Source organism: Haliotis rubra, unplaced genomic scaffold (genome assembly GCF_003918875.1).
Source record: "Haliotis rubra isolate DU_JTF1 unplaced genomic scaffold, ASM391887v1 Scf176, whole genome shotgun sequence".
Lineage (NCBI taxonomy): Eukaryota > Metazoa > Mollusca > Gastropoda > Lepetellida > Haliotidae > Haliotis > Haliotis rubra.
In genome coordinates, this window is record NW_025765736.1 from 877,659 (window position 1) to 905,013 (window position 27,355).

Genomic DNA, 27,355 nt, shown 5'->3' on the forward strand with positions numbered 1-27,355 from the left:
GAATTAGTAACTGTATTTCATTGAAGTTATTCTTCAGTCCTCTGCAATTCCACTGAATTACAGTAGACAATTGAGTCATGATGGTGGCTCAATCGGAGATCTCTCTCGTGAATGGGAAGATGAGCTATTCCTCCGCTTGTCCTGTGAGGACATTGTGACCTCCATGTCGAGAGGTCCAAAGGGGTTCTCCAGGGGGAGCTCTGAAGGTAAAGGGACAGAAGGTGTCTCTTTTCTGTTTAATTTTTTTCCTTTTCCTCTTGCTGAACTGGCTGAGTGGGGCTGTTTGGTTACCGATTTTGACTGTAGCTCAGGTTGACTAACAGTCTGAGAAGAAGAAGTAGTCTGTGTAGCTGGTGACATAGGTTCAGTAACTGGGGACTTTTGTGGACTGGCTGAAACAGGTCTTTCTGACTTGATCCATGTCAAGTCAGTCTGGCAAGCAATAGATGATGTTGCTACAGCACGCGTGACTGCAGCGGAATAAGTTATACTCAAAGGAATTGAGTTCTGAGTTGCATACAGTTTTTTTGCATCTAAGTATGAAATACTTTTTTCACACTTTAGTTTCATAATTGTCGCTTCCCTTTGCCACACTGGGCAGGATCTGGATGATGGAGGATGAGGACCTTCACAATTTGCGCATTTATACTCTTTTGACAGTCTGGATCAGCATGATGGTCTCCACAGCGGTGACACACCACAGAGTTGCGACATGATTTCGACCCATGGCCAAAACGTTGACATGTATAACACCGGAGTGGATTGGGGACATACACCTCCACTCCGATGTTTAAGTATCCAGCTTTAATTGATTGGGGAATGGTTGCAAGAGCAAATGTCAGGAGATAGGTGTTGGTGTTAATGACGACACCCTCTCTCTTGATGGTGAAACGTTTCACCGCTGTCACAGCCTGCTCCTTAAGCTCTGTTGCAATGTCCTCCTCGGACATATCCGAAAGACAACGAGCCCTGTCCCGAACAATACCGCGACAAGAATTTAAAGTTCTGTGCACAGACACAGCAACCTCAATATTTGCAAACATTTTGATTGACAAAAGATTTAGAGATTGCTGTTTCCGTGCACACTCGACCAGAAGCGAGCCGCTACGAAGACGGGTGACGTTCGCCACTTCCCCACAAATTCCAGATATTGCTTTGGAGATCGCAAAAGGATTAAGTTTGATAGGTAAATTATCTTTGCCCTCTATAACCAGAAATCTAGCCCATGACTCAGCACTTGAAGAGATATTTCTTGTAGTTTGGTCAAGTTCATCCAAACGCCTTTTCTTTTCATTTCTCAGTGAACCAGATTGTTGTGACGCCATAGTGAAAGGAAAAAATATTCGGCACCCCTGCTCCCCATCCACCACGGAATGTCAACAAGGACAGTGTCACATAGCACCGGATCTCCAAGATGCTGACACCAAGGATACAGGGGGTGTTATACTCAAGTGAATACGACATGAATAGCTGCATTTATCTACCAATGTAATGCCAGACTGGTTCGGCCCTTGACAAGAAATTCGAGACATGCATTATTCAGAGGTCAACATCACCAGATTGGCCCATGAGCCACCGCCTTCTGGCATAGGACTCTAGGCAATTTCAGATATAAATAATTTGTACATTGAAAATCAAAATGTCCAAGGCCCAATAATAAAAACGTGCAAATACAATAACTATGCACAGGGCTTGGCGTGACCAGCCGATTGATAGAACCGGGCCAGTTCTACCACCCGTCTAGGTGAAGTAAGGGCCAAAGTGGTGTGTTGGGCAACAGGAACACGGTTCCAGGATCCTATTGCCCTCAACCACCAGAATCCCGTCCTCCACCGACACAGGGGCGCAACCCACGGCAAACGGGTTGGTGGACCTAATATTCCCCCGGGTCCACAACGGGAGTTGAAGGGCGCTTAGCGTTACCCAGCACCCACCACGAGGAGGTGGCCCTTCATGGGTGCCTGGGGATTGTAGGGTGTGGGGTGTCTATATGGGAAGTAGTGGGGTGTGTATATGGCATCAATTTGGGCGAATATATCAGATGGGTAGGGATGGGGGTGTGCATATGGGATGGGATGGTTAATCGTTTTCACGAGAAACCCTTGCTCTGATTTGCCAAACCGCCGCCATATACATGTAGCTGGAATATTGCTGAGTGCGGCGTAAAACTAAACTCATTCACTCACTGATTTGCCAAACCGAACACAAAATCTACCTCGTGTGCATTGAGACGCTGATCAGAAAAGGGGTAACCAGTAGCCACGGGGCTTCATATAAGTTGTTATTTACAACTGTTATTGAAGCGAAGATCCAGCATTTAACAATTGACTAACCTTTGCATGTGTTTTGACGAGTGACACCGGTGAAGAACGTCAACTTTGCACTTTCGCGAAATCATCGCTATTTGATATTAATATAAAAACACATTGTTACGATGTGTCCAGATCATATTACGGATTTAATGTGAATTTCTTCCGATTATGGGAAAGGTTTCGTCAAATTTATTTATATACACTACTTACATTCAGGACGTACACTGTGCTGACCAATCACCAAAAGGATGACCAACGCAGGTAACATCTCCAGGTGCTGAAAAGATGACACATATTTTCAAATACCTGTGGTTACAAGTATGTGTCAATGAGTGGACCAGTTGTGAGGATAAGCACAGGTTAATCCACCTTAATCTATGTAAGCTGGATTAAAAAGAAAACCTCAGATTGGTAAGTAAGTGTAGCCTCGCCGGAAAATCGTACCGCAAGTGAAAATAATCTTCACATATAGTCACATATCATTTATCTTCAGTCTATATTTACAGCACAATCCGAGACTTGATTGCGGGAGAAGGCCAAGGAAATCGGCACAAGCCATATTATGAAGTGAGTATGGTTTTACGCCGTTTTAGCAATACACCAGCAATATCACGGCGGGGGACACAAGAAATTAGCTTCACACATTGTACCCATGTTGGGAATCGAACCCATCACAGTGTTTTACTCCGGGTACATCCATAAGCTTAATATTTTTGAACTTACAAATACTTCGTGCGCTTGAAAAATTTGAGCACATTCAACTCCTCCGCCAATGACATGTAACATTGATATTGTGCGTCAGGGCGCAAACTGATATCCATCAACAACTGTCGAGTGAACAGGTGCGTGCTACGAACATTTATAAATAGATTTTGAAAACTAAACGAATAAATCAAGTTGACAGAAATTGCGAAAAAAGAGTAAACTACCTCTACATCAGCGTTGTGTTTTCCCAAAGTGTTCCTGCTTCAAATTGGAAAATAGCACGACTGACGAACAACGGTACAAGGTTTTGAAGGGATGCATACTGTAATTGCATATTTGAAGAATGAGAGGTTTGTTTTCTTCTTGTAACCGCATTAAAATTTAAGTATACTAGGAAACAATAGACAACGTGCCTTGACAATATTAGACAGGTATTAAGCCCGCGAGACAATGTTTCGTGGTGGCTTTGTAACAGTAAATCCCCGGAGCCGAGCTGACGACGTGACCAAGTGTCACGTACTGTGTGTACGTATTGGTACGAATACGTCTCATCTGCAATAGTGCTGTCACGCTGTAACATGATTCAAGGTTTACACATTTAACTGATTGAGTCTGGCTGTGGGAATGTAGTGTGTGAGTGAATTTAATTTTACGCCGCTTTTAGCAATGTTCCAACCAGATCACTTCGGGGTATATCAGAAAAAGGCTTCGAAAGTGGGGAATCGAACCCGGGTCTTCGGGATGACGAGCGAACGCTGTAAGCACTCGGCTATCCGCCGCCCCTGTGGGGATGGAGGAGGGAGGGCTGAAGGCATCAATATATTTTTTGGCGTTTTCTTTGAAATTGATGCACAAAATGCTAATCTGAAAAGGAGATGTTATGGCGGTCACTGCAGACAAATGCGTGAAGAACAATGACAGTTACTCCTAAGATTTATCATTTTCTTGTGTTTCTTTTTGCTGAACTTGGAATTAAATAATCATTAAATAATTCCTCAGAAAAAAACTCTTGGATCCGTTTTCCACCCAGCTAAATCGGAACTAATATCGCAAATGCAGAGAACTCAAAATAATTTCGAATTTCCTGTGTCATTTTTCAAACTGGTTAATTGTCATGTAGTCCAAGGTTATTACACATTGAATACGGAAGTGTAACAATACTCCCAGATTATACAGAAATAGTCACCAATTCAGATCCATCAACCCGTGAAGATTCGGGTTAGTAATGATCTCCAGTGTCCCATGGTTGTCTGCTCCCCTGAAGATCTTGGCTAGAATGATCCTGAGGGACCAGTCATTGTCTGCTCCCCTGAAGATCTTGGCTAGAATGATCCTGAGGGACCAATCATTGTCTGCTCCCGTGAAGATCTAGGTTAGAATTGATCTTCAAGAACCAATACTTGTCTGCTCCCGTCAACACCCGGGCTAGGATTGATCTTCAAACACCTATGCTTGATTGCTCCCGTGAAGATCTGGGTTAGGAATGATTTTAAGCAACCAATTCTTGTCGTGAGAGGTGAGTAACGGGATGGGGTCATCAGGCTCGCTGAGTTGGTTGATGTAAGCCACTGTATCCCAAATGCATATATTGATGATCATGATGTGAATCACTGGATTGTCTGGTCCAGACTCGATTATTTCACCACCGTCGTCATAAAACAGTATATAGTTGAGTGCGGCGTTAATCACCAAACAAAAGAGTGAGTGAGCATAGTTTTATGGCGCGGTTAGCAATGTTTGAGCAATATCACGGCGGGAGACACCAGAAATGGGCTTCACACATTGTACCCATGTTGGGAATCAAACCCGGGTCTTCGGCGTGCCGAGAGAACGCTTTTAACCACTAGGCTACCTCACCGCCCCACAAACGAACAGAATTTTCCATCATTTCCAAAGGCAGTTGCATAACAGCATGGGTGAAACACTTTCAAGGATGATATTTCTCTCTCGGGGGGTTCGGATCAGTTTAGCAATATTTTTGTATCGTGTTAAATTTGTTAAACCCGACGACTTCATACAGGAGTGCAAGTTCAGAGTTAAAGCCTATCGGATTTAAACTGGTTCAAGATCAGCAATCGCTTTGTCACTGTCTATGAATGCAGATTCATTGTATATCATTGCATGGGGATTACACGAGTGACGGACGGGTTCTACACGAGTGACCAACGTTGAGTACGCGGATGGCGTCATGCGTTGCCAATGCATATATCATAAATGAACGTTTCTGCAACAGTGAAGCATCACAATTTGATAGTGGTTCATATAAACAGACGTTTTTTGAAAGTCACAATCGTTTAATGGGCCCTCTTCATGGTAGAGAATGACATGGAACTAATTTTGTCGTTATTACAATTATCACACAGTGGTGTATAACGCCAGGGTATGAAACCAGACCACAGGGCTGGTTAGGTGTAAAACTTGCCAGCCCTGACCAAAACTTACCTGTCCCAAAAATATCTTGATATACATGCCTAAATTTTAACCTGACCGTCGGGCAGGTGAATTTGAGAATGTGGCAGTCCGTGTTGAAAATAACCCGTCCTGGGCGGTCGGCCATGCAGGTCTTTCGAACGCTGATAAAACCCAGGGTTAATATATTGACAATATCCACACGTGACAACATTCATAACATCCACAGCCACGTGCAATAAAATACACGTGGCCACGTTGTACATGCATGGGCTGGGGGTGAGTGTGTGGGTGAAGGTTAAACGTTGTTCTACATTGTCCCTGCAGTAAGAAACAGCGTGTTGATCGTTACAACTCACTTTGTCTGAAAACAATACATGTTTTATCTGAATTGAATCCCCAAACCCGCCATCGACCCATTTTTTTCAGATTAAGATAAAACATGCAGCAGAGAGGGTTCGGGCGATCCTGGCACAGTCAGGCTGGTAAGGCTCATCATCAACTCAGGGCCCTCGCCCCCTCTACACGCAGCCCAGACAGCGAATGGGAGTTCTACCAGGAAACACTGCCAAGTGGAACTCACCAAGAACTTTCCGGAGAATATGAAGGCTCCCCAACACTGCAGCCTCCTGCATTGTCCAGAGTGTCAGAAGAGCTGTGCTCCTGGTGGAGAACCCGGGCACTCTCCTGATCTGCGTCATGAGATCAGGAGGTATCAAACCAAGGGCACCGAGAACAATTGGCCTGGTGACGGTGTACTTGGGATACAATCAAGACATTTCAAAGGCGATTTCCACATATTTTAATAACACCTGCCAATGACACTGTTATGGGGAAAAGGGCCAGAGAATTCAACAACCTAAATAGGTTCACTGGCTTTATAGTCCAGTCAAAATGTGATTAAACCTCCCAACAATTGGTACAGAAATGATTTCAGTGTTTGGAACATGTTTGAGTTATAACTAATGTGTACTAAAAAGTCCTCCCTTGAAACATTATGCTAAGTCCTATTTTGGGGGGATAAAAAGTTGAAAAATTGAAATTTTCAGTGAATAATTTTTAAAATCTCACATGAGACACAAATAAACATTTTTATATATATTTTCAAAGAGGACACAAGGAACTACTAACACATGGGCTGTAAAAGTCATATAATTTTCATAAAACCATAGAAAAAAAAGACTTATCAGAGCATTTAGTTTCTATTTTAAAGGGTAAAATAAACACTACTTCGGGAACAGGCAATTTAGTTCCTCTTGTGTCTCAAAGTTTAGCTTCTTCTGAAAGAGAACTATCCTCTATCAATATTGAGAAGCTGTTCTCACATATTTGATGGTACAGATGCCTATTTATTGAAGTTTAGTAGACAGCTTGTATGTCCATCCAAAGGTAAGTCTCTAATAATTGAAATTTCATTTCACATCTCTAAAACTAACACACATTCATTCATAAACCTTGAACAGAGAGAGGATCAAGTTAAGAACTAGAGCCCTGTGCTATTGTAAGATGTTGAAATGTGTAGATATTGTTTCCTTGCTTGGCAATCAGTTTGCCTCTGCCATGGTAGTATACTTGCAGTGGCTATTTCCAAAGCAAATAGGAGTTCAATTAAGAAACTATAAGTGGTGCTCTTTGCTCTCCAGGTATTTGTCTATGACACTAGGTTTAGGTTTACTAAAAGAAGAGTGTATAATTTATTACTAAAGGTTGAAATCCACATCAATTCTTTTCTGCTGTAACCTCATGCAACCGATTGAAGTGTCCTATGTGAGATATTACCTGTCAAATACAACCAGCTGAATTCCAAGAGAATATGAATCTGTGTACAACACCTGACAACATGGTTTGTGAATGTGTACTGTGTACAACTTGACCTGACAACATAAGTTGAGCAAATATAGCTTTGCGTGTGGGATTCAGTTTGATCATAGGCATGGAGGTGACCTCACTCAATACTGTTAATGTTACAATCTAGTGATTCATTTTATTCTACATGAATTGTTCAAGACATCAAGCAATTTGATTCAGCAAAGTCTGGACAAATTGCTTGGTAAAGGACATATGAACCCATCTCTTTTAGCGCATCACCACCTCGGAAACCTTGGCAAACAGTCACCTGTTTGGCAGAAACGTCATGATATGCGTCAATCCATGCTCTCAGATTGATCTACATTATCTGTTGCAAACTGAATGAACTGACCCTGTTTACACCCATTTTCGGAAGCGTTTCACTTAGCTCCTACTTCTGTAACTAGAAATAGTAATGCCTAAACAAGATATTAATTAACATAACAGGTGGCTTGAACTATAGTGATGGTGACCCTGAACACCAAGGGCTTTTCAAAGGGGTGACAGAGATACCCTTGGTCTCATAGTCTGTATATTTGAATTCATTTTAAGAATCATGCTTGGTGAGAATGGTATTCCAAGTAAAACTTAACAGTAACAGAAGATATTCTGAGTAAAGGAAGTCAAATAATTTGAAGGTTGTGTTCAGGCTAACTTGAATATTTGAGATGTGGTTGGGTGAGGTGATTTGGTTCAATGATGCTTGCAATATTTTTCCAGTTACCGGTACATCGAATTGTACATGATTTTCTAACAATTATCCACAGCGACATGTTATACCATGGGATATATAGTCATTCCTGTGTCAGTCCGAAATCTTTTCGTTTCCTGAGCAACATTTTAAGACGGTTGGTAAACAAGCGTGCACCACCTACTATTAAAGCGTTTGTCCTTTAGTAATTTCAGTATAATAAATACCAATATCGTTACATTTTTTTACTGAAGGTAAGGACAATACTGGTTGTACTTTCAAAACCTTACTAGAGCTTTTAACAAGTAGCCTAGCACCTGTGAAGATCCGGGTTAGAATTGATCTTCATTAAACCATGTTTGTCGTAAAAAGGGCGACTAACGCGATCGGGTGGGCAGGCTCGCTGACTTCGTGGACACATGTCGTCATATCCCAGGCATTGATGATCATGCTGTTGATCACTGCATTGTCTGGTCCAGACTCAATTATTCACAGACCGCCGCTACAATCGACATTTCATGTTACATTCTTTAAAGAATCACATTTTCGCGTTTGCGAGTGACCAGCGTCGTCTGACTGGAACATACTCTGAAGTCTTCGTCTGTCCTTGCAAGAACATCTCAAGTTGGTTCGCCCAGCAACTCATTAAAGCTTTGAGTGAATGAAGAAGTCACTCAGTGAGGTCAATACAATCAAGAGACGTCAGAATTCAGAATCCATTCATGAGGGAAAGAGTGCCTTTTGGTTCTCAAGCAAGCACATACACAGGTTAAGGTATGTTTTGGCCTCTTCCAAAAACATTTTTTCACAAAATGTTCACCCTTGCACCCCAACACCCTTGCACCTCGCTCCCTCTGTCCACGACATCGTTGGTAAGGCAGTACGATAAACGAAGTTTGTCAACACCCATCTCGCATATACTAACACACGAAATAGATATTATTGTATACACAGTTGTTGTTATAACACTCAAGTACATCTCGAACTTCAAAAAATGAGATTCGAATCCGAATAGATGTGATTCATACCAAAACCTTATTCCCAACTACACAGAACATTTTAATTGTTTTTTGTGTGTGACCAGTTTGACAAATATTAAAAAGCATGCTCCAGTGTGCAGTGAATAATGTTTTACTTAATATCGCCAAACGGAAGGCCTGTTTAAGACAGCTATCGCAAAATCGATAAGTATATGAAACCATTGTTCGTTTCATTGTACATACATAATTTCCATTGACCTAGCTCCCTCATGCAATCATATAAAGGCCAGGTCAACGTGACCATAACATTACATGCAAGTTCTCGACAGGTTCCAATGCCAAGCAAACACACATCTCTTTCTGTTAATTATAGATAAAGAACAGAAATGCTTTCAAGGTAAAATGACATCATAAGTTTGACAACTCACGTGCAATACAGGTATTGTTTGATGATCGTTGCAGTTACCCTCTGTACCGCTGGAAGTCCCACAAGTGAAGTGAGTGAGAACGCAATAGCTCACAATGACTGATGGCTTGTCGTCTATTTATGGAAAGAGACGCTTTCATAAGAAATACCTTTGAATATTCATAGATGTTTTGTTGAACACAATACATTTAGCGAGCATATACCTGCACGAGATTGCCATGTGCTGCAGGCGATTTGTGTGACAGTTTAGTCTGCTGCTGCTATTATGACAATTTACGTCAGTTTATGTCGGTTTCGTAAAATTATCAATCAATTTTCCTAAATATTTGCAGTGATGTGAAGGATATATAAAAGACGGTTACCTATTATAATGCTGTCTTCATTTTGAACACACAATCGCCGTGTAGATCAAGAGTTGCGTCCCTTAGCATGACTTGGGGGAATAGTGAGTTCGAATCCCAGAGTCAACTCATGTCCCTATACGTTTGTCATCTGGGGGGTTCATACAGCGATAACACTGTTATATCTTATACGTCATGGGATAAAAGAACTGTTCAAAGCTCAAACCAACTTATTCACTCAGTGTAAACAGAAGAAGGATTTAAGCGTGATGTTTCATCCTAGTGCGTGACGTATCAGGGGCGGTGGGGTAGCCTAGTGGTTAAAGCGATCGCTCGTCACGCCGAACACCCGGGTTCGATTCCCCACATGGATACAATGTGTGAAACCCATTTCTAGTGTCCGTGATATTGCTGAATTATTGCCAAAAGCGGCGTAAAACCACACTCACTCACTCTCAACGTATCAAGTTATATATATTTTCAATCAATTAGTTAATCTGCAAATCAATAAGATTACGTCAATTACGGAAATTAGTTTATAAATTTGTTTATACGACCCCAACTGCTTTGTTTGCCCATCTGCGTTTACTGACGATTTAATCTAATACTGTCTGATATATACTGATACTATTGCCTGTATATCTCCTGCCTCTACCTGTGAAGATCCGGGTTAGAATATTGATCTTCAGTAACCCATGCCTGTCGTAAGAGGCGACTAACGGGTTCGGGTTCCAATCACACAGTCACTAGTACAATGTTTATTTTTTTAGAAGTGTCAAAAATGTTGATATTTAGTTGTGTGGCATTAGCGTCTTTTGCTTGTGTCAGACCAAACACTTACGCCATATTGTCAAGTTGTTAAAATCTATTCACATCAAAATACAGGTATTTTAACAAATTAACGTTTAGGAAACTACAGTTAATATAGATAATACATGAGATAAATTGTCAGTCATTTGGTCTCCTTCGGAAATCACGAGTAAAAAGTTTAAAAGTGAGAACTGTAAAAAAATTATCCTTTTTTTGTAAAATTGCAGGCAAAAACAGAGGTTCCATTTACTAGTTCAACCAACACGAATTCCAATAACTGTTCTTCGTGCTCTGTTGAGGAAGAAGGCGTGACTGGCAATCAGATTCACCGAAACTGTCTTACAGTTTCTCTGGTACTGATATTGGCTTGTACACAGAAAGTGAGCTAAAATCAGAACAAATTCGTTCTAATCTTCTGAAACATTTATATTCAACAGATGTAAGGCCTGACAAAACACTAACATATCCTTTAACGGAAATTAGAGGTGTAACACGGAAATTTAATCCAACACATCTTGATAACAATGATTGGCTGAAATATCCTCCTTCAAAAGATGGCGTCATCTGCTTACCATGTGCTCATTTTTCAAATGATAATCATAAAGGCGCATTTGTTACATCGTACGTTCGTGATTGGGCAAATATCCGGACACTTATTCAGAGACATACCAAACTTGATTCCCATCACTTTTGTGCCGAGAAATCTTTGAATTGTAGAACAATTGTCAGCTATAAACAGGGTGATATTTGTTGCCACCTTTTCTGCGCACAAGGAAACCGTTGAAAGAAATTGTTCAATTCTCAAAACACTAGTTGAGACACTTGTTTTCTGCGGGAGACGGAATATTGCTATTAGAGGTCATGATGCTGAGAAAAGCAATTTTGTAGCCCTCTTGCATTATCGTGAGATATTGAAAAGTCATCAGCAAAACAGCACAATTAGAAACTAATATTTATCACCAGCCATTCAAAATGAGCTTCTTGATATTTGCTCATCACAAATTAGAAACCAGTTGCTTAATGACTGCAATTCATAGAAATGTTTTTCTCTCATTGCTGACGAGGCAACAGATTCCTCAACCAAAGAATAAATTTCTATCTTTGTCCGACACATTTCATTGAACGACCAGGGTCAAACTATATGAGAATCATTTTTAGGCTTCACTGAGGCTGACAGTACAAAGGCAACTGCCTTAGCCGAGTCATTCCTGTCAGAACTCGACAAGTATGGGGTTACGAAATGCTATATGAGGGGCCAAGTCTCATTGTTTGAATCTGGTCTTGGTCCATAGCTGTTCCATAGTGAGTGAGTGAGTGAGTGAGTTAAGATTTAAAGTCACATCGGCAATATTTCAGCCATATCGTGACAGCTGTTCCATAACAGCAGTCAAGAATATTATGTCAACAGTACAAAGCATTGACTTTGCGTTTTCGTATTCGGCAAAACGTCTCTTGGCATACACTAAGGAACTGGAATCAAATGAGAATGGTCAGGCAGCAATGGGGCAAAAGCGAAAGATTATTGAACTCTGTGAAACACGTTGGGCAAGTCGTGCGGGTTCGCTATCCACTTTCAAAGCATCATTCGATCACAGGCAAACTGTAGCGCAAACAGGGTTGCGCAACAAAGAGAAAATGACCAGTCTTTGTATATGCGAGCGAAGCGATGTTATAGTTGAAAGTTGAGCAAGATGGCGACTCTAGAGCAAGGTCCCTTAGATATTCCATTCAATCTTTTGACTTCATCACTGGCCTTGTTGTTACTCAACACATAGTCCAGTACACAGTTCAGTTATCTCTCATGTTGCAGTCTCCGACCATTGACCTTATTCGTGCATCAAGCGAGGCCGCTGTTGTGATCAGCAGTTTGAGACAGATTCGTGACGACGATTCTGTATGGGAGGAACTATTCAGTGAGGCACTTTGTTCTAGGTGGCGCTGCACGGTAGCAACACGTATTGGCAGAGCTCTCACTTATTTGTGATATTATTTAAGTTTAATACGTCTTCATGTTGTGAAACGTTGTGTATGTGTTGGAGTATGAACAGTGAAGGCATGTAGCATCTCCTTCTGACTTTTTGCATCTTGAACGCATTAGTTTTTGGAAGTTCTGCAGCTACCGGAGAAAGTTGTTATGACGGTTGCCATGGAGGCTTTAACGTCCCGTCACAGCTGCAGTATGGACGTTACCAACTCTTGGTACTCAGGGACCGGAATCTCGCAATGGACATCGATCTGGATTTGCCACTCGAATGTGTAGTTAATTCTTCGGACAAAGAAAAGAAGGATAACAGGAATTCAGACAGGAAAAACAGGAATCGAGGTAAGAGGGGAGGAGCACGGTGCCAAGTCAGATCCAGGAAGTATAGACCTCCTCTGCCTACAGTCATGCTTGCTAACGTCCGCTCCATAAGAAGTAAGATGACAGAACTATGTGCATGTACCAGATATATGTACGAGTATAGAGACAGCTGTCTATTGTGCTTTACTGAATCGTGGCTAAACGAGACTGTCGTAAATAACACCCTATCGCTACCTGGATTCGGGGAACCAATTGGTTTGGACAGGAGAGAGGAGGTTACGGGCAAGTCTGTGGGTGGCGGTGTCTGTATGTACGTCAATCAGCAGTGGTGTAAGAACTATGTGCTTAGGGTCAAGGCTTGCACTCGTGATATTGAACTCCTATTGGTGTCCTTCAGACCCTCTTACCTGCCCCGTGAATTCGGCCAACTATTTGCGATTCTAGTATATATTCCACCCAGTGCAAACAGCAAGGAAGCGGAATCTGTGATTCAGAACCAGGTGCAGAAATTAGAATCCACCAGCCCTGAATCCTGGCAGGCTTCAACGGAACACGTATGGAAAAATCCTTACCGCATTATGAGCAGTATGTAAATGTTGGACACGGAATGACAGAACAATCCACCTCAAACAAGTGTACAAGGCAGTTACCAAACCACCAACTGGACTGTGTGATCACAACTCTGTTCACCTCATCCCAGTTTACAAACAGAAGCTAAAACCTGATCCAGTTCAAACCAAAATCGTGGGAGAGCGATTCTCTTGAGCGTCTTCAGGGATGTTTCCATTGTACAGACTGGGATGTATTCATTAACAACACCAGTGACCCCTGCGAGTTGACAGCATCACATCGTATATTATATTCTGCGTGGATTCCAATATTACAACCAAAGAAATAAATATCTATCCAAATAACAAACCATGGGTTACGAAGGAAATGAAATTGCTTTTAAGTCAGAAAAAGAGGGCATTCTGTACAAAAGACACTGTGAAGCTGAAAGTTATTCAGAAAGAATTATTAATGTACAAGTAAAGAAGTGTAAAGATGACTTTAAAAGCAAAGTTGAGGCCCAATTTCGGAACAACAACACCCGACAAGCCTGGCAGGGTGTACGGACTATGATAGGGAATGAAAGGAAATATTCTCGTCTCAATGTCACTGATGACAGGCACTATGCTGAACAATGGAATACATTTTACGCGCGCTTCGATTTACATGATTTCTGTCAGGAACGGAAACGTGTCATCAACGAGATTGAGAGAGACGATGGCGATAGGATTGAATTCACAGAAGAGACATTGAGACTCCAATTTTCCTAAATTAATATCCGGAAAGACACTGGCCCAGATGGTTTAGATGGCATTGTGTTAAAAAAAAAAGCAGTGATCAATTACGTCATATATGTTATAAGCTATTTCAGATTTCACTTGATAATCATACAATACTATCCGTTTGGAAAACGTCAGAAATAATCCCGGTTCCAAAGAAAAGTAACGCTAAATCTACAGAATTGAATGACTTTCGACCAGTTGCCCTCGCATCAGTTGTTATGAAATGTTTTGAACGGATTGTTCTGTCGCATCTTATACGAGATGTCGGACTTGCGTTAGATCCTTTTCAGAGCCAGACGAGGTGTGGAAGATGCAAAATTGTCTTTGTTAAATACTGTATATAAACATTTGGATGTTGCTAAATCATATGTACGTATCCTATTTGTAGATTTCTCTTCAGCATTCAATACTATTCAACCACTTATTTTATTGTGGAAGCTCATGTCCATGAATGTCAACAGTAACATATCGCTGTGGGTTGAACAGTTTCTGACTGACAGGTTGCAGTTTGTCAGGGTGAATTCATCTACATCATCTACTATAAAGACAAATACAGGTGCGCCACAGGGCTGTGTTCTATCACCTGTATTATTTATCTTGTACACCAATGACAGCATCAGCCGCAAATCTAATTGTCTAACGGTCAAGTTTGCGGATGATGCAGCCCTGGTAGGGCTCATACAAAATGAGGATGAACAGCATTATAGAGATGATATAAGTGACTTTGTATCATGGTGTGAACATAATTATCTTCAAGTGAATGTGAAGAAAACTAAGGAACTTATTATTGACTTCAGAACTAAGAAGAACACCAAGTTGCCAGTTATAATTAACAATGAACCTGTTGAAACCGTAAATGAATACAAGTATCTTGGTACATATATTGATAACAAACTGAATTTTAATGTAAACACAGATGCTATATTCAATAAGTGTCAACAAAGGTTACACTTCTTGCACAAATTGAGATTTTTCAATGTTAATCAATCAATTATGTGTCTTTTCTATCAGTGCTTTATACAGAGCGTTCTGTCTTTTTCTATACAATGCTGGTATGGAACCTTGTCCTTTAAAAACAGAAACCGTCTCACCAGAATAGTTTTTTAGCCAGTAAAATTGCAGGTGTATCTTTTGCTAACCTAAATGAAATATATGAAGAAAGAGTTCTCAAGTCTGCCCGTAAGATTATATCTGATCCAGATCATCCCATCTACTATGAGTATAAATTACTGCCTTCTGGACGCCGTTATAATTTACCACGTTTTAAATCCAATCGTGCCATGAAACCCTTTGTACCTGCCAGTATTAATCTTTTAAATGATTCCTAGTGTTTGTCTTACATTGTTAGCGTGTTTTATGTGTGTTATTTATTGTATGAAATAATTTAATCATTTTATCAATGTTTGAGCTCTGTACTTTACACAAGAATTCCCTCATGGGTTATAAAGTATTGTCATCGTCATTGTCATTGTCATCTGATATGGCAACAAATACGACATTATTCCTACCAAGCCAAGATGTGTGAGCCGTCAAACGATGCGCGACAATGCCCCTGCATCCACACCTGAAGTCTGCTGGAAGAGGAATCTTTTTCACCCTTTTCTGGATCATATGGCTCATTAATTAGAGGTCAGGCTTATCTGTCCCAATGGCCGATTCGAAGCTCAGAATTTTGTACCTACTTCGGACCATAATATGACCGAGGAAATGGGAAGGCGAATATTCGCACAGTTCACTGAGCTGAAAGAGAACTCACACGAGCAACAAACGGTAGAAATCAGGCGATGGCAATCACGTTGGCAAGATGTCCCAGCAGAGGCGGAATCATCGTGGTTGTTGGCAACAGTGTACTTCGCAAAGGAAGATCTTTATCCAAATATCCAGGTTGCCCTCAAAACACTTGTGACAATGCCGGTGTCTTCGGCAACTGCTGAGCGTTCCTTCAGCGCAGTGAGACGTGTTAAAATGTATCTCATGTCAACAATGGTATCGAAACGGCCTAATATACTTGCACTACTTCATATTCACAGGGATTTTGATGTCAACTTGGATAAGGTGGTGGATGATTTTGCAGAAGGGAAAACCAGCAAAATGACACTTCTCTTCAAGTAGAGTTGATGCATACAGCAACTGATGCCAGCAGATCTGTTCCTGACTGTTTCACACAATTTCATAGTTCATTTAGCTCTTCCTGTTCTTGTTCCCTTTACAGCGTCCATGTATTTTTTAGAGTTTCTGGTCACCAGGAACTGTACTAGTTGTGATATCAAAATAAAACCACTAAATCAGAACCTAATATTTGTTTTAATTTACCTTTTATTACCTTTACAATATCTTACATTCCTAACTTTCTATTGCACTAAACCTCTGTCAAACAATCTAACACCCAAAATGGTTACCACTAACGAATTATCTCAAGGCGTGCTGCCTTATCAACATATCGAAACGAACTAACTACAATTTCACTTCGAACTCCACGCGTGGCGAAAACGCATGCTTTTTGCATGTTTGAGCTTTCCGCGAAGTAGGTTGTTGTCAAGTGTGTTTTCGCGAACTGTTCGTATGTACACAAACTGAAACCTAATAACCTGTCTGGTTAACAGTAGTGAATAAATCAGTACAATGAATGAACAATACATGTGTGTGGACAATCATTTTGTCCAGTTCGGTTTTATTGTTTTGTGGTTTATTGTACGTGTACTATATGGGTTCATGCTTATCGGTTGCCTTGATATTGTGTTTGAAATAGTTACAAATTGTTTCACTGCGTTATTATTATTCCAGATAATGTTTGTTAGAACCTGCTTGTTTGGTTCGCCTGATGTTTAAGTCAGTTTGCGGTAATCGTTCATCAAAACCTTAAGCTGTGCTTACAACTGAAATTTTCCTAGTTGCGCCCCTGATCGTGGAAATCTCAAAACGAGGCTCGGCCGCTAGAAATGTTTGGCGGTCTGGTACGGACTTGACATTATATCGGTAACGTTGTACCTTACAAAAATACATTTAATAAGCGCAAACAATACATAACAGGTGTAACCAGTGAGCCAGATTAATTGTGAATCATTGTACGACCTCTTCAAACAGGGGCTGTCTGTGACGTCTTAGTTAACGACATGCTGCCTAACATTCGTAATAAAATATAGAAATACGATGCTTTTAAACTTTAAAATTAAAATCGATTTGTATCTATACCATTTTCTTATGAAACAAGGAATTGGAATTTAGTATAATCATAGTTGTTTGTAGTGTCTCTTTTCACTTTCACACGAGAAAATTCGGATCGGCTGAAAAGTAGGTCATTGTCTGAATAGGTTAATAAGACTCATGTTTCGGTTTGTGATAATGGTTGTTTAACGATGCACCAAAATCCAGATATATGTAAATATCGAGTCTGTACCAGACAATCCAGTGATCAACATCATAAGCTATTGGGATACACTGACATGTGTCAGCCATGTTAGCGAGCCTGACAACCCGATCCCGATCTTATGACATCCATAAAATCCTGCTTTTCCAACTGCAGCCTGTTAAGCGCAGCGAGTTATCACACAGTCTGATTCTCACGAGCTACCCATTTGCAGCTGGGTGAACTAGGACACATAGTCACAGTATTTTCTCCAACGATATTTCACGTTACTATACCCGCAACTAGGTGTCTGCGCGAGTTCGTTCGTCCACCATCTGGTCACCTACCATCGGATGAATGGTTTCTTTTAAGTACCCACAGGGGGTTGTGACAACAGTGAAAGAGCCTGCAAGTAAATGTTAGCTCCAAGGTTTTGACACCCGGTCACAAGTTGGGATCGATCCCGGCACCTTTCGCCTTAGACAGCTCGCCCACCTTGCCCGTTATTATTTGTAACACGTTTGTGTATAAGAAATGAGTGAGTGAGTTTAGTTTTACGCCGCTTTTGGCAATATTCCAGTAATCACTGCGGGTGACACCAGAAATGGGCTTCACACCTTGCACCCATGTGGGGAATCGAACCCGGGTCTTCGGCATGACGAGCGAGCGCTTTAACCATTAGGCTGCCCCTTAGACCCGTATAAGATATGAAGTATGTTTATGTTTTACATTATTTCATTAACAAATCCCTCTGAAATAAATTATGAAATGGAACTCGCATGAAACAGGACGTAATTATTTTACTATATTTATTGGGATCTTCACTATAATTTGTCTTAACACAAATAGTATTCCGCATTGGTGTTTTGTTTATTTGCTACAATATTGGACCTATACATGTATATGACTGGGGTCTGTAAATAATCGAGTCAAGACCAACAATGCAGTGATTGACATCATGAGCATCGATTTTGTCATTTGGGGTACAATGACCTGCACCAACCAAGTCAGTGAGCCTGACCACCCGATGCCTTTAGTCGTCTCTTACAACAAACATGGGTTTCTGAAGATCAATACTAATCCTGATCTTCACTGGAGACAAGACCAAAATATTGGTCACCACTCTGAAACTCTTCCGTAGGATCAAATGTTTAACATGCTCGTTGAACTAAATCAGTTTGCAATTGAGCGTCACTAAGATTAACGGAGTTGTCTCCCCTAGCTTCCATCAGCACATAGTGCAGAACGCGATCAGCTGTGATCCGCTGCGTCGATCCGTCAATTTGAATATTTCAGCAATGGTGATGTTTGTAAACAATGTTATGCTACTTCAATAACGATTCCTTAATAAACAATTTATAAATTCAAAAGGAAATCCTCAAAGAAATTCCCCTTTAATGAGAGGCGAACACATACAATTTCCTTTCCTTGATTAATCTCGAAATACTCTGATGATCGAGATACGTGCTGAACCTTCCGTACGCTGTAGTGACGCTCGTACCTATAGTATAACGTAAAGTATAGATCATGTGTAGGGATGCTTGCAAACAAAAGAAATAGTCAAGCTCGTACTAGTTCATAGTGCACATTGTACCCATGTGGGGATTCGAACCCGGGTCTATGGCGTGACGAGCCAACGCTTTAACCACTAGGCTACCCCACCGCCCCTCAAAGTTTAACTATTTGGACGAAAAGAAAAACCCTTTAGATTTCCATAAACCTGTAAATTCACACAGGTTTACTTATGTAGGAGCCTTTGAGCAAAGTGTAAACTATAGTTAGCTTCTCTGCAGTTGTGGGACGGTGGGGTAGCCTAGTGGTTAAAGCGTTCGCTCGTCACGCCGAAGACCCGGGTTCGATTCCCCACATGGGTACAATGTGTGAAGCCCATTTCGGGTGTCACCCGCCGTGATATTGCTGGAATATTGCTAGAAGTGGCGTTAACCATACTCACTCACGCACGCACTCATACACTCACTCACGCATTCACTCACTCATTCCTGCTGTTGTATGTTAATTAATGTGTAACCCCCCTTAACTGTGTCAGAGGCCTAATTCGTGTCATTACATACGAAATTCGCCCTGGTCCTGTTTTACAGCACAGTGCTTCTGCTCGTCGGGTTGAGTGAGTGAGTGAGTGAGTTTAGTTTTACGCCACACTCAGCGATATTCCAGCTATATGGCAGCGGTCTGTAAATAATCGTCGTCGGGTTGACCAAAATGGTTGATGTCACACAGCTGTATAACTTCGGGATATCCTCCCACATCAAGCAGACTCTCCGTGACTGTAAAGTTGTTAAAAGTGGCTTTAAACCAAAACTGAAGGGGGAGAACTTAATCCCAAATAGACCCGTGACGACCTAGCCGGGATCCAGTGGTCAGGCTCGCTGACTTGGCTGACACATGTCATCGTGTGCCAATTGCGTAGCTCGATGCTCATGATGTTGATCACTGACTTATTTGGTCCATATTGGATTATGTTCATAACTCTGTTGTTCATAAATAACAGTCAACCAAAACAAACCAGAAACAGCAGAAACCTATTGCGGTCAACAAAAGCAGAGGTCACGCCAAGACCGTGACCGATATGTGCCCTATTTAATAAAACAGACTATAGCCTCCTCTGCTGCACTTAAAGATCTTCATGCAACACTTCGTTTGCGGTAGCAGGTTTTCACCTGGAACTGACAAGAATCCCTTTGATTGAAGTATGTGTGGGCCAAGTCACATAAAAAGCTGTATTGTGAAAGATTCCATTATAGATTTAGGTGAAGCTGTTAGTCCCGTCACCGTGGGGGTTCTCTAGGGGTGTGAGGAGGCAATGGACGAAATGTACAGCTGTTTTGAATGATATCGGCCAATAAAATCTGTCTGCACGGCCCGCTGCGCTGGTATCCTCAGACCACGCCCAAAATACATTTGTTTCAGAAGCCGACCGCAGAACATTACAGAGCGGAACTTTTATTACGCTTTGGTTTGGATATTCGGCATAAGAGGTACAAATATACAATCAAGAGTACATATTAAGTGAGTGAGTTTAGTTTTACGCCGCACTCAGCATATTCCAGCTATATGGCGGCGGTCTGTAAATAATCGAGTCTGGACCAGACAATCCAGTGATCAACAGCATGAGAATTGATCTACGCAGTTGGGATACGATGACATGTGTCAACCAAGTCAGCGAGTCTGACCACCCAATCGCCTCTTACGACAAGCATGGGTTACTGAAGATCAATTCTAACCAGGAACTTCAGGAGTCCAAGAGCACACAGGATGGAGTGATGGTTTACATGAAAGATTGTACAGTTTTCTTATCTGTTTACAGTTAAACAAATCGTTTAATTTTAACACATTGGGATTTTTTTAACATAATGGTTTAGGAGATATATTTTCCGATGATGTTTGAAGATAGGGCAGAAAAAAATGTAATGAAATTCATCGCCAACATCACACGTGTCGCAGAGGTAACACATTCCTTCTTCAGGTGGAATGTGGTGCCCTGTATCTACTTCTATAAACGATGGCTGGAAGTTCTAAACAAGAGATATGTAAGAGCCAGGGAGAAAGGGATATTTGTCAAATATTTTCCAAGGACAAGTTCAGTTTTGAATGCCCTATAAGTGGTATCTTTAGAAGAATTCGACATGCCTGCACGCCATGTTTGAGTTGTTATATCATGTATACTTAGGGAGATAATAGATTTCACAGTGAGTGAGTTTAGTTTTACACCGCACTCAGCAATTTTCCAGCTATCTGGCGGCGGTCTGTAATTAATCGGGTCTGGACCCAACCAGTAAAAGCTATAGTTAAATCCATTTGAAACGATTTCCACAGATTGTATCCATTTTTTTTATTGCAGAGCGTTTATTTTCAAAACTTTTACCTGGGCAAAAACACTTTCCGGTATATTATAAATTTTCTCTGTGAAAAATAAAATAAAAATATCACTGAATGAACATTCACAACAAAATCGGAGCCGGGTTTTAGTTTACTGGCACTTCAGCTTGAACTATATATGCAGTGAGGGTGAATGTTCTGCATGAGACGTCTGAGCTCTCTATAACCAGGGTTTAATGTTTCAGTTTCAGATGGTAATAACAGCAGTATATTGTGATAGCCTGTCTCAGTCCCTGAACCACATTTTTTTCCTTCTGCCTAGCCCTCGCAGCAATGCTAAAACCCTAAAAGAAGCAAGTCTAGATTTCCTTAGATCCTGAATCTTCCATCTGACTGGGGCTCCTTTAAATTTAAATAGGTTTATTTGTTACTATCAAAATTACATGTATATTATATCCAGAGACTGGGCGCTTGTCTAGTATTGTTACTGTTAGAGCGGAACGAGTTTGAAGGGCAATGAACTGGTTTATGGCCTAGAGGTACTTATCAAATTCCAAATTTCCATGGCCACTGCACACTGACAGGTGATGTACTGTTTGATAACATGCACACAGAGAGCTGCACTGTCTTGTACAGTTATTGAGATGCGCAGCCGCACCGAGACATTATCAATGGCTGCTGGCTGGTCTTTCCAGTTGAGGGGCGGTGGGGTAGCCTAGTGGGTCAGGCGTTCGCTCGGCACGCCGAAGACCCGGGTACGATTCCTCACATGGGTACAATGTGTGATGCCCATTTCTGGTGTCCCCTGCCGTGTTCTTCTTCGAATGGACATGGAAAGCTTCTGAAATGGATTGCCATGTTCTGTGAATCTTTGCGACCAAATCATGAACGTTATCGAAGGGGATTTGGAACACGACGTAGACGTCTCTCCACATGTACACATGTTTCATTTGGAGAAGATCCGGCAAATACATGCCAGTGCAGGGTTTTAACCTTGTTCTGTGGGAAAAGTGACAGCCCTAACCGTGTCAGGACGGGCTATTTCCTGTTCGATTGTGTTTTCAAGGTCATGACGTTAAAGAAACAGAATTGCCACTGGTCCGAGAATCTGATCTCTGTAGCCCACACCTGTCAAATTGACCTGAACAACTAAAGGGATTCTCTGGTGTGCATTAACACACACACACACACACACACCTCCCAAATCATCACGGACCCACCCCCCAAATCGATTCCTGTCCATGACACAGGCTTGATCGCAACGCTTCACAAGACATCTGAAGAACCGTTGACGTCCGTCACTACGGGAAATTTAAATCGGGACTCGTCTGACAGACATGAGGTCGGCACCATCTTACCGTTGCATCAGGTAAGGTCGTATGGAGGTATAGGTTGTGTGTGCGTGTGTGTGCGTGTGCGTGTGCGTGCGTGCGTGTGTCTGCCTGTCGTGTCTGTGTGAAGGTCGGACAGGTAGATCACGATAATGTGCGCACAAGCTTCAAGACGTTACTACTGCACGATGTGGCATATTCGGTTTAGCAAGGTATCGGTGTACGTCACGTGCACCCAGCTACACTTATACCTTGTAGCACGTCTGGGCTGACATATTTTATAGTTGCTAAAATAACCCCATTCTGTGTAAACAATTTATGGACGCGCAGTAAAACACTCACCCACATAAACATACCACACAAATTACAAAATAGTTGAAAATACTATGGAACCCAAGATGGGACATTGCCACGTTGTCGCCCTCTCCAAAACAAGCAAAATTAAACAAAGCGCGACAACGCGACATTTTGGCTATTTGTCGCATTGTCGCGCTTTGGTTAATTTTACCACTTTTTGTTTGTTTTTTTTTTGTAGGGGCGACAATGCGACAAAGCGACAATGTCCCCTCTAGGATTCCATAAGATACGATGTGAATGATCCCTGAAGTCCCGGTCCTCTCAGGTAACATGGTATGTGTCACAAAAGCAACACTTGAGGCCTACGACAAGTGGGTCATAACCCGTTAACCTATGAACTGTCACACAGTTTACGACCTGTAACGCATGAGTGGTTTTGCCTGTACCTTGACCTCACAAAATCGATTGTCACATTCGTCAGACAAAACCATGTGAACGGTCACATTCCCGATCTGGTGATAATGCCAATAGAACCGGTTTTGTATCCTGAAGACGGCTAGCTAAACGGGCGTGTCACCTCTGTACGTAGGCCCAATAAGCCATCATTTGAGGACCGCCTCCGTGGTGTAGTGGTTAGAGCGCCCACCCGGAGAGCGGAAGGTCGCGGTTCGATCCCCGACCGCGTCATACCAAAAGACGTTAAAATATAGTACTTGTTGGTCTCTGTCTGGCGCTCGGCATTAATGGGTACAACAAGGACTGGTCGGTTCGGAGTCAGTGTAATGTGTCTGAGTGGGGTATTCATGCTTCACTGCGGCATGGTATCTCATTGGGCTAGCACTATAAAACCAGCTTAAGTCTGGGCTAGTACAAGCAGCCACACATACACATACACACGCATGCACGTCGTCATATGAGCGAAATATTCTCAAGCACGACGTTAAACCCAATTTCACCTCACCTCACCTCATCATTTGAGACACAGTCAGATACTGTTGTGTCGAAGTTTAAAGAACTTAAACATATACTTCGAGTTATCCGGGTTCGACACAAACGCCAAATGATAACCAGTGACAACTGCATCAGGTAATTCAGGAAGATTAAGGTGAACGTTTATTTGCAATTTCGAGTCTGCTACGTTTGGAAACTTAGGTTCATTACAAGGTGCCTCTCGGCTGTTGGCATGTAAATTAGTTTCACGGTGCATATCCATCTTCAGTCGCTGGATCAGGTCGCGGATATTCTGTTTTATCTGAGCCCTACGAAACCAATGGAGATCACAGACCATGCTGTTCTTCGGGCTCCGAGTGGGATGACGCCACGTGAGATACTGCGTTTGCCATTGCTTTGTCCAGTGTTAATGCCATAAGTTGCCAGGTATTCTTGGAATATCTGGCCATCCTGTTACTTTCCATGCTCAAGATGTGTGCACTTCAGGTGGCGCGTCCAAGATATTCTTGCCACGTTTCTGTTTGTCAATCAGACTTGTGTCTAAAGGAACAGAAATGTCAAGGATGTACACAATTCCATTCATATTTAAAAAATGACATGGTCGGGTTTTTGTACTTGGATATGATTTCGGCAGTATGTGGGCCTATTTAAAAGAATTGTGTGATTGTCATCTTCCACGACGACCTACATGTTCTGGTTGATTGGTCTCTACGGCAAAACCAGCAAAATGGCGAAGATGGTGATAATGGAATAGAACTACGCCATCACGTCGCCTATGATACTCTTCCCTCCGTCTGATATGCGTCCATTTCAATGGCGTGGGCACTAAATGGCAAAACTGACAAATGTATTAGATGTATAGCGTTCGCCCAACCCGAACCCACACATCCACCAACCCCACCCAGTAACGTACAACACACACACCCACTCCCCCACCACCACACCAACACCCACACACCCAGTCTACACCCCAAAACCCGGAGACCCTGTTAAAACAGACCCCAGACCCATCCCTAGTTTTGCTGTGTGCCCCCCTCCTCAAGGTTAAAGCTCGCCTTGCTCTAAGGCTGTACTGAATGCTAAGCCCGTGGATGTATAGTAATTCTGTCCTTTAAAGAGGCAGGGCCTAGATTTTCTAAGCTCTCTTAGAGCTAAGATAGTCGTAAGTTAATGTATGTCACGTACGTCTATCTTAGATCTAAGAGAGCTTAGAAAATCTAGGCCCAGGTCTAGATAAGCGGACAGTAGTGATGCCAGTAATTATTTATATATCCTTAGAAATTTTTATTTAAATTATTAATATTACCTTAGAGACTTGTCAAGTCTAGGTTAAAGCATATATGCATTTTTATCGGGCGTTGGGAATTGTTACTACAGCCCGTTATGTTCCGTTGAGCTATTTTTAGCGTGACGCGTTTCAACTGCACTTTAAACTGGAAGTTCATTCCCCTCGATAAATGGGTCATAAATATTAACGATATTCAGAGTCTCTCATTCAACAAACTACTGCATGTTTTATTGCTTGAATATTGTTTTCTCTCACTGTCAAACTCTCTCAGTTAAAATACGAACAGCTAAATAAACTCGTTCATAACATTAGGGAGTGTGAGAGTTGTAAAGGAGAATACGGTGCCATTAAAGATGGGGGATAAGGTGGATTAGGACTAAGTGCACCGACGTTGGTAACGTCTTCTCCTGCTGTTGTGTTGCAACTACATAATTTATGCAAATCGGTCAGGTCACTTTGCACAGGAGGAGGAGCATGTGCGTGTCCTCCCAAGCGTAGCCTGTTTGCATACCAGCACGCTCAACTGACCCTCAGAGCCGAGCCAAATCCTACGCTTATATTGTGAGAAGCAGCCAGGGAGTTGGTGTGTTCTCTGTGATCAAGGACCTACAACTCAGGGAAATATGAGTACCATTTTACATGTTTCGTTTGTGATCGTTGTGGTTGTATCCTCATGCAATGGAGAAAGTAAGTCATACTATCATTTCTTCTTCCTTATATTTGTTTGTTAACCTGAATGATCTGTTTAAGGGGAATTCCCTCCGCATGTGCCGTTACACCTAATTATCCGGGTGCAATAGAAAAGTTTGGCTGTGTGTAAGGCTGTGTATTTCGGTAGCCTACCTGCTTTAAATATTTTTGTATTATTCATCACAAAAGGTGTAACGGAGAATGTCTCAGTTTGTGTCGTGTGTCTATTGGTTGACATTCATTCAGACGCCAAGACGCCATGTCTCCAGGTTTTGTACAAACTGAGATCCATTGCCAAGACGCTATGTCTCCATGTTTTGTGCAAATTGAGATCCATTGCCAAGACGCCATGTCTCCAGGTTTTGTGCAAATTGAGATCCATTGCCAAGACGCCATGTCTCCAGGTTTTGTACAAACTGAGATGCATTGCCAAGACACCATGTCTCCAGGTTTTGTACAAATTGAGATGCATCGCCAAGGCGCCATGTCTCCATGTTTTGTACAAATTGAGATCCATTGCGAAGACACCATGTCTCCAGGTTTTGTACAAAGTTTTACGCATTGCCAAGACGCCATGTCTCCATGTTTTGTACAAATTGAGACGCATTGCGAAGACGCCATGTCTCCATGTTTTGTACAAATTGAGACGCATTGTGAAGACGCCATATTTCAATGTTTTGTGCAAACCGAGACGCATTGCGAAGACGCCATGCCTCCATGTTTTGTACACACCGAGACGCATTGCGAAGACGCCATGTCTCCATGTTTTGTACAAATTGAGACGCATTGTGAAGACGCCATATTTCAATGTTTTGTGCAAACCGAGACGCATTGCGAAGACGCCATGCCTCCATGTTTTGTACACACTGAGACGCATTGCGAAGACGCCATGTCTCCATGTTTTGTAGAAACTGAGACGCATTGCCAAGACGCCATGTCTCCAGGTTTTGTAGAAACTGAGATGTATTGCCAAGACGCCATATTTCAATGTTTTGTACAAACTGAGACGCATTGCCAAGACGCCATGTCTCCAGGTTTTGTAGAAACTGAGATGTATTGCCAAGACGCCATGTCTCCAGGTTTTGTAGAAACTGAGATGTATTGCAGTTTCTTGACTCTAGATACTAGTATTAATATCCCCACTCTGAGTGCTACGGCTACTAAATCAAGTTGCCTACCTAGAGTTTCACTGTAGTTGTTTTAGACATCGACATCTGCTGTACCTATATCTTCATTAGCCATGGTCCGGAGATAATGCACTGCTTATAACTAATATAACCCTTAATTATGTTAATTATATTAGGTTTATTTTGTATTAGAGGATTGGCTGTAAGCATGGTTGGTGAAACACAATGCTTTGACTGCACATGTAGAGTGCATGACACTTTTTCAACTATAAACACCCACACTGTTTGTGGATGTACGTAGGGTCAATCGGTCAAGGTCATCGAGGAGAGTT

At 41.8% G+C, this 27,355-nt stretch overlaps 2 protein-coding genes across 2 annotated transcripts in view; one reads left to right on the forward strand and one right to left on the reverse strand.

The window, feature by feature from the left end:
* Nucleotides 1-9,479, reverse strand: part of LOC124273070 (alkaline phosphatase-like) — a 49,165-nt gene extending 39,686 nt beyond the window's left edge. The window contains exons 1-2 of the mRNA XM_046708282.1: nt 9,374-9,479; nt 2,523-2,589 (exon numbers count right to left, since the gene is read on the reverse strand). Of these exons, the coding sequence (XP_046564238.1) occupies nt 2,523-2,580 (58 nt within the window). The 5' untranslated portion in view covers nt 2,581-2,589; nt 9,374-9,479. The remainder of the gene's footprint in view (nt 1-2,522; nt 2,590-9,373) is intronic.
* Nucleotides 9,480-25,703: 16,224 nt separating this feature from the next.
* The window catches only part of LOC124273071 (alkaline phosphatase-like), a 30,226-nt gene continuing 28,574 nt past the window's right edge, over nt 25,704-27,355 (forward strand). Inside the window, exon 1 of the mRNA XM_046708283.1 lies at nt 25,704-25,893. Within this exon, the coding sequence (XP_046564239.1) occupies nt 25,830-25,893 (64 nt within the window). The 5' untranslated portion in view covers nt 25,704-25,829. The remainder of the gene's footprint in view (nt 25,894-27,355) is intronic.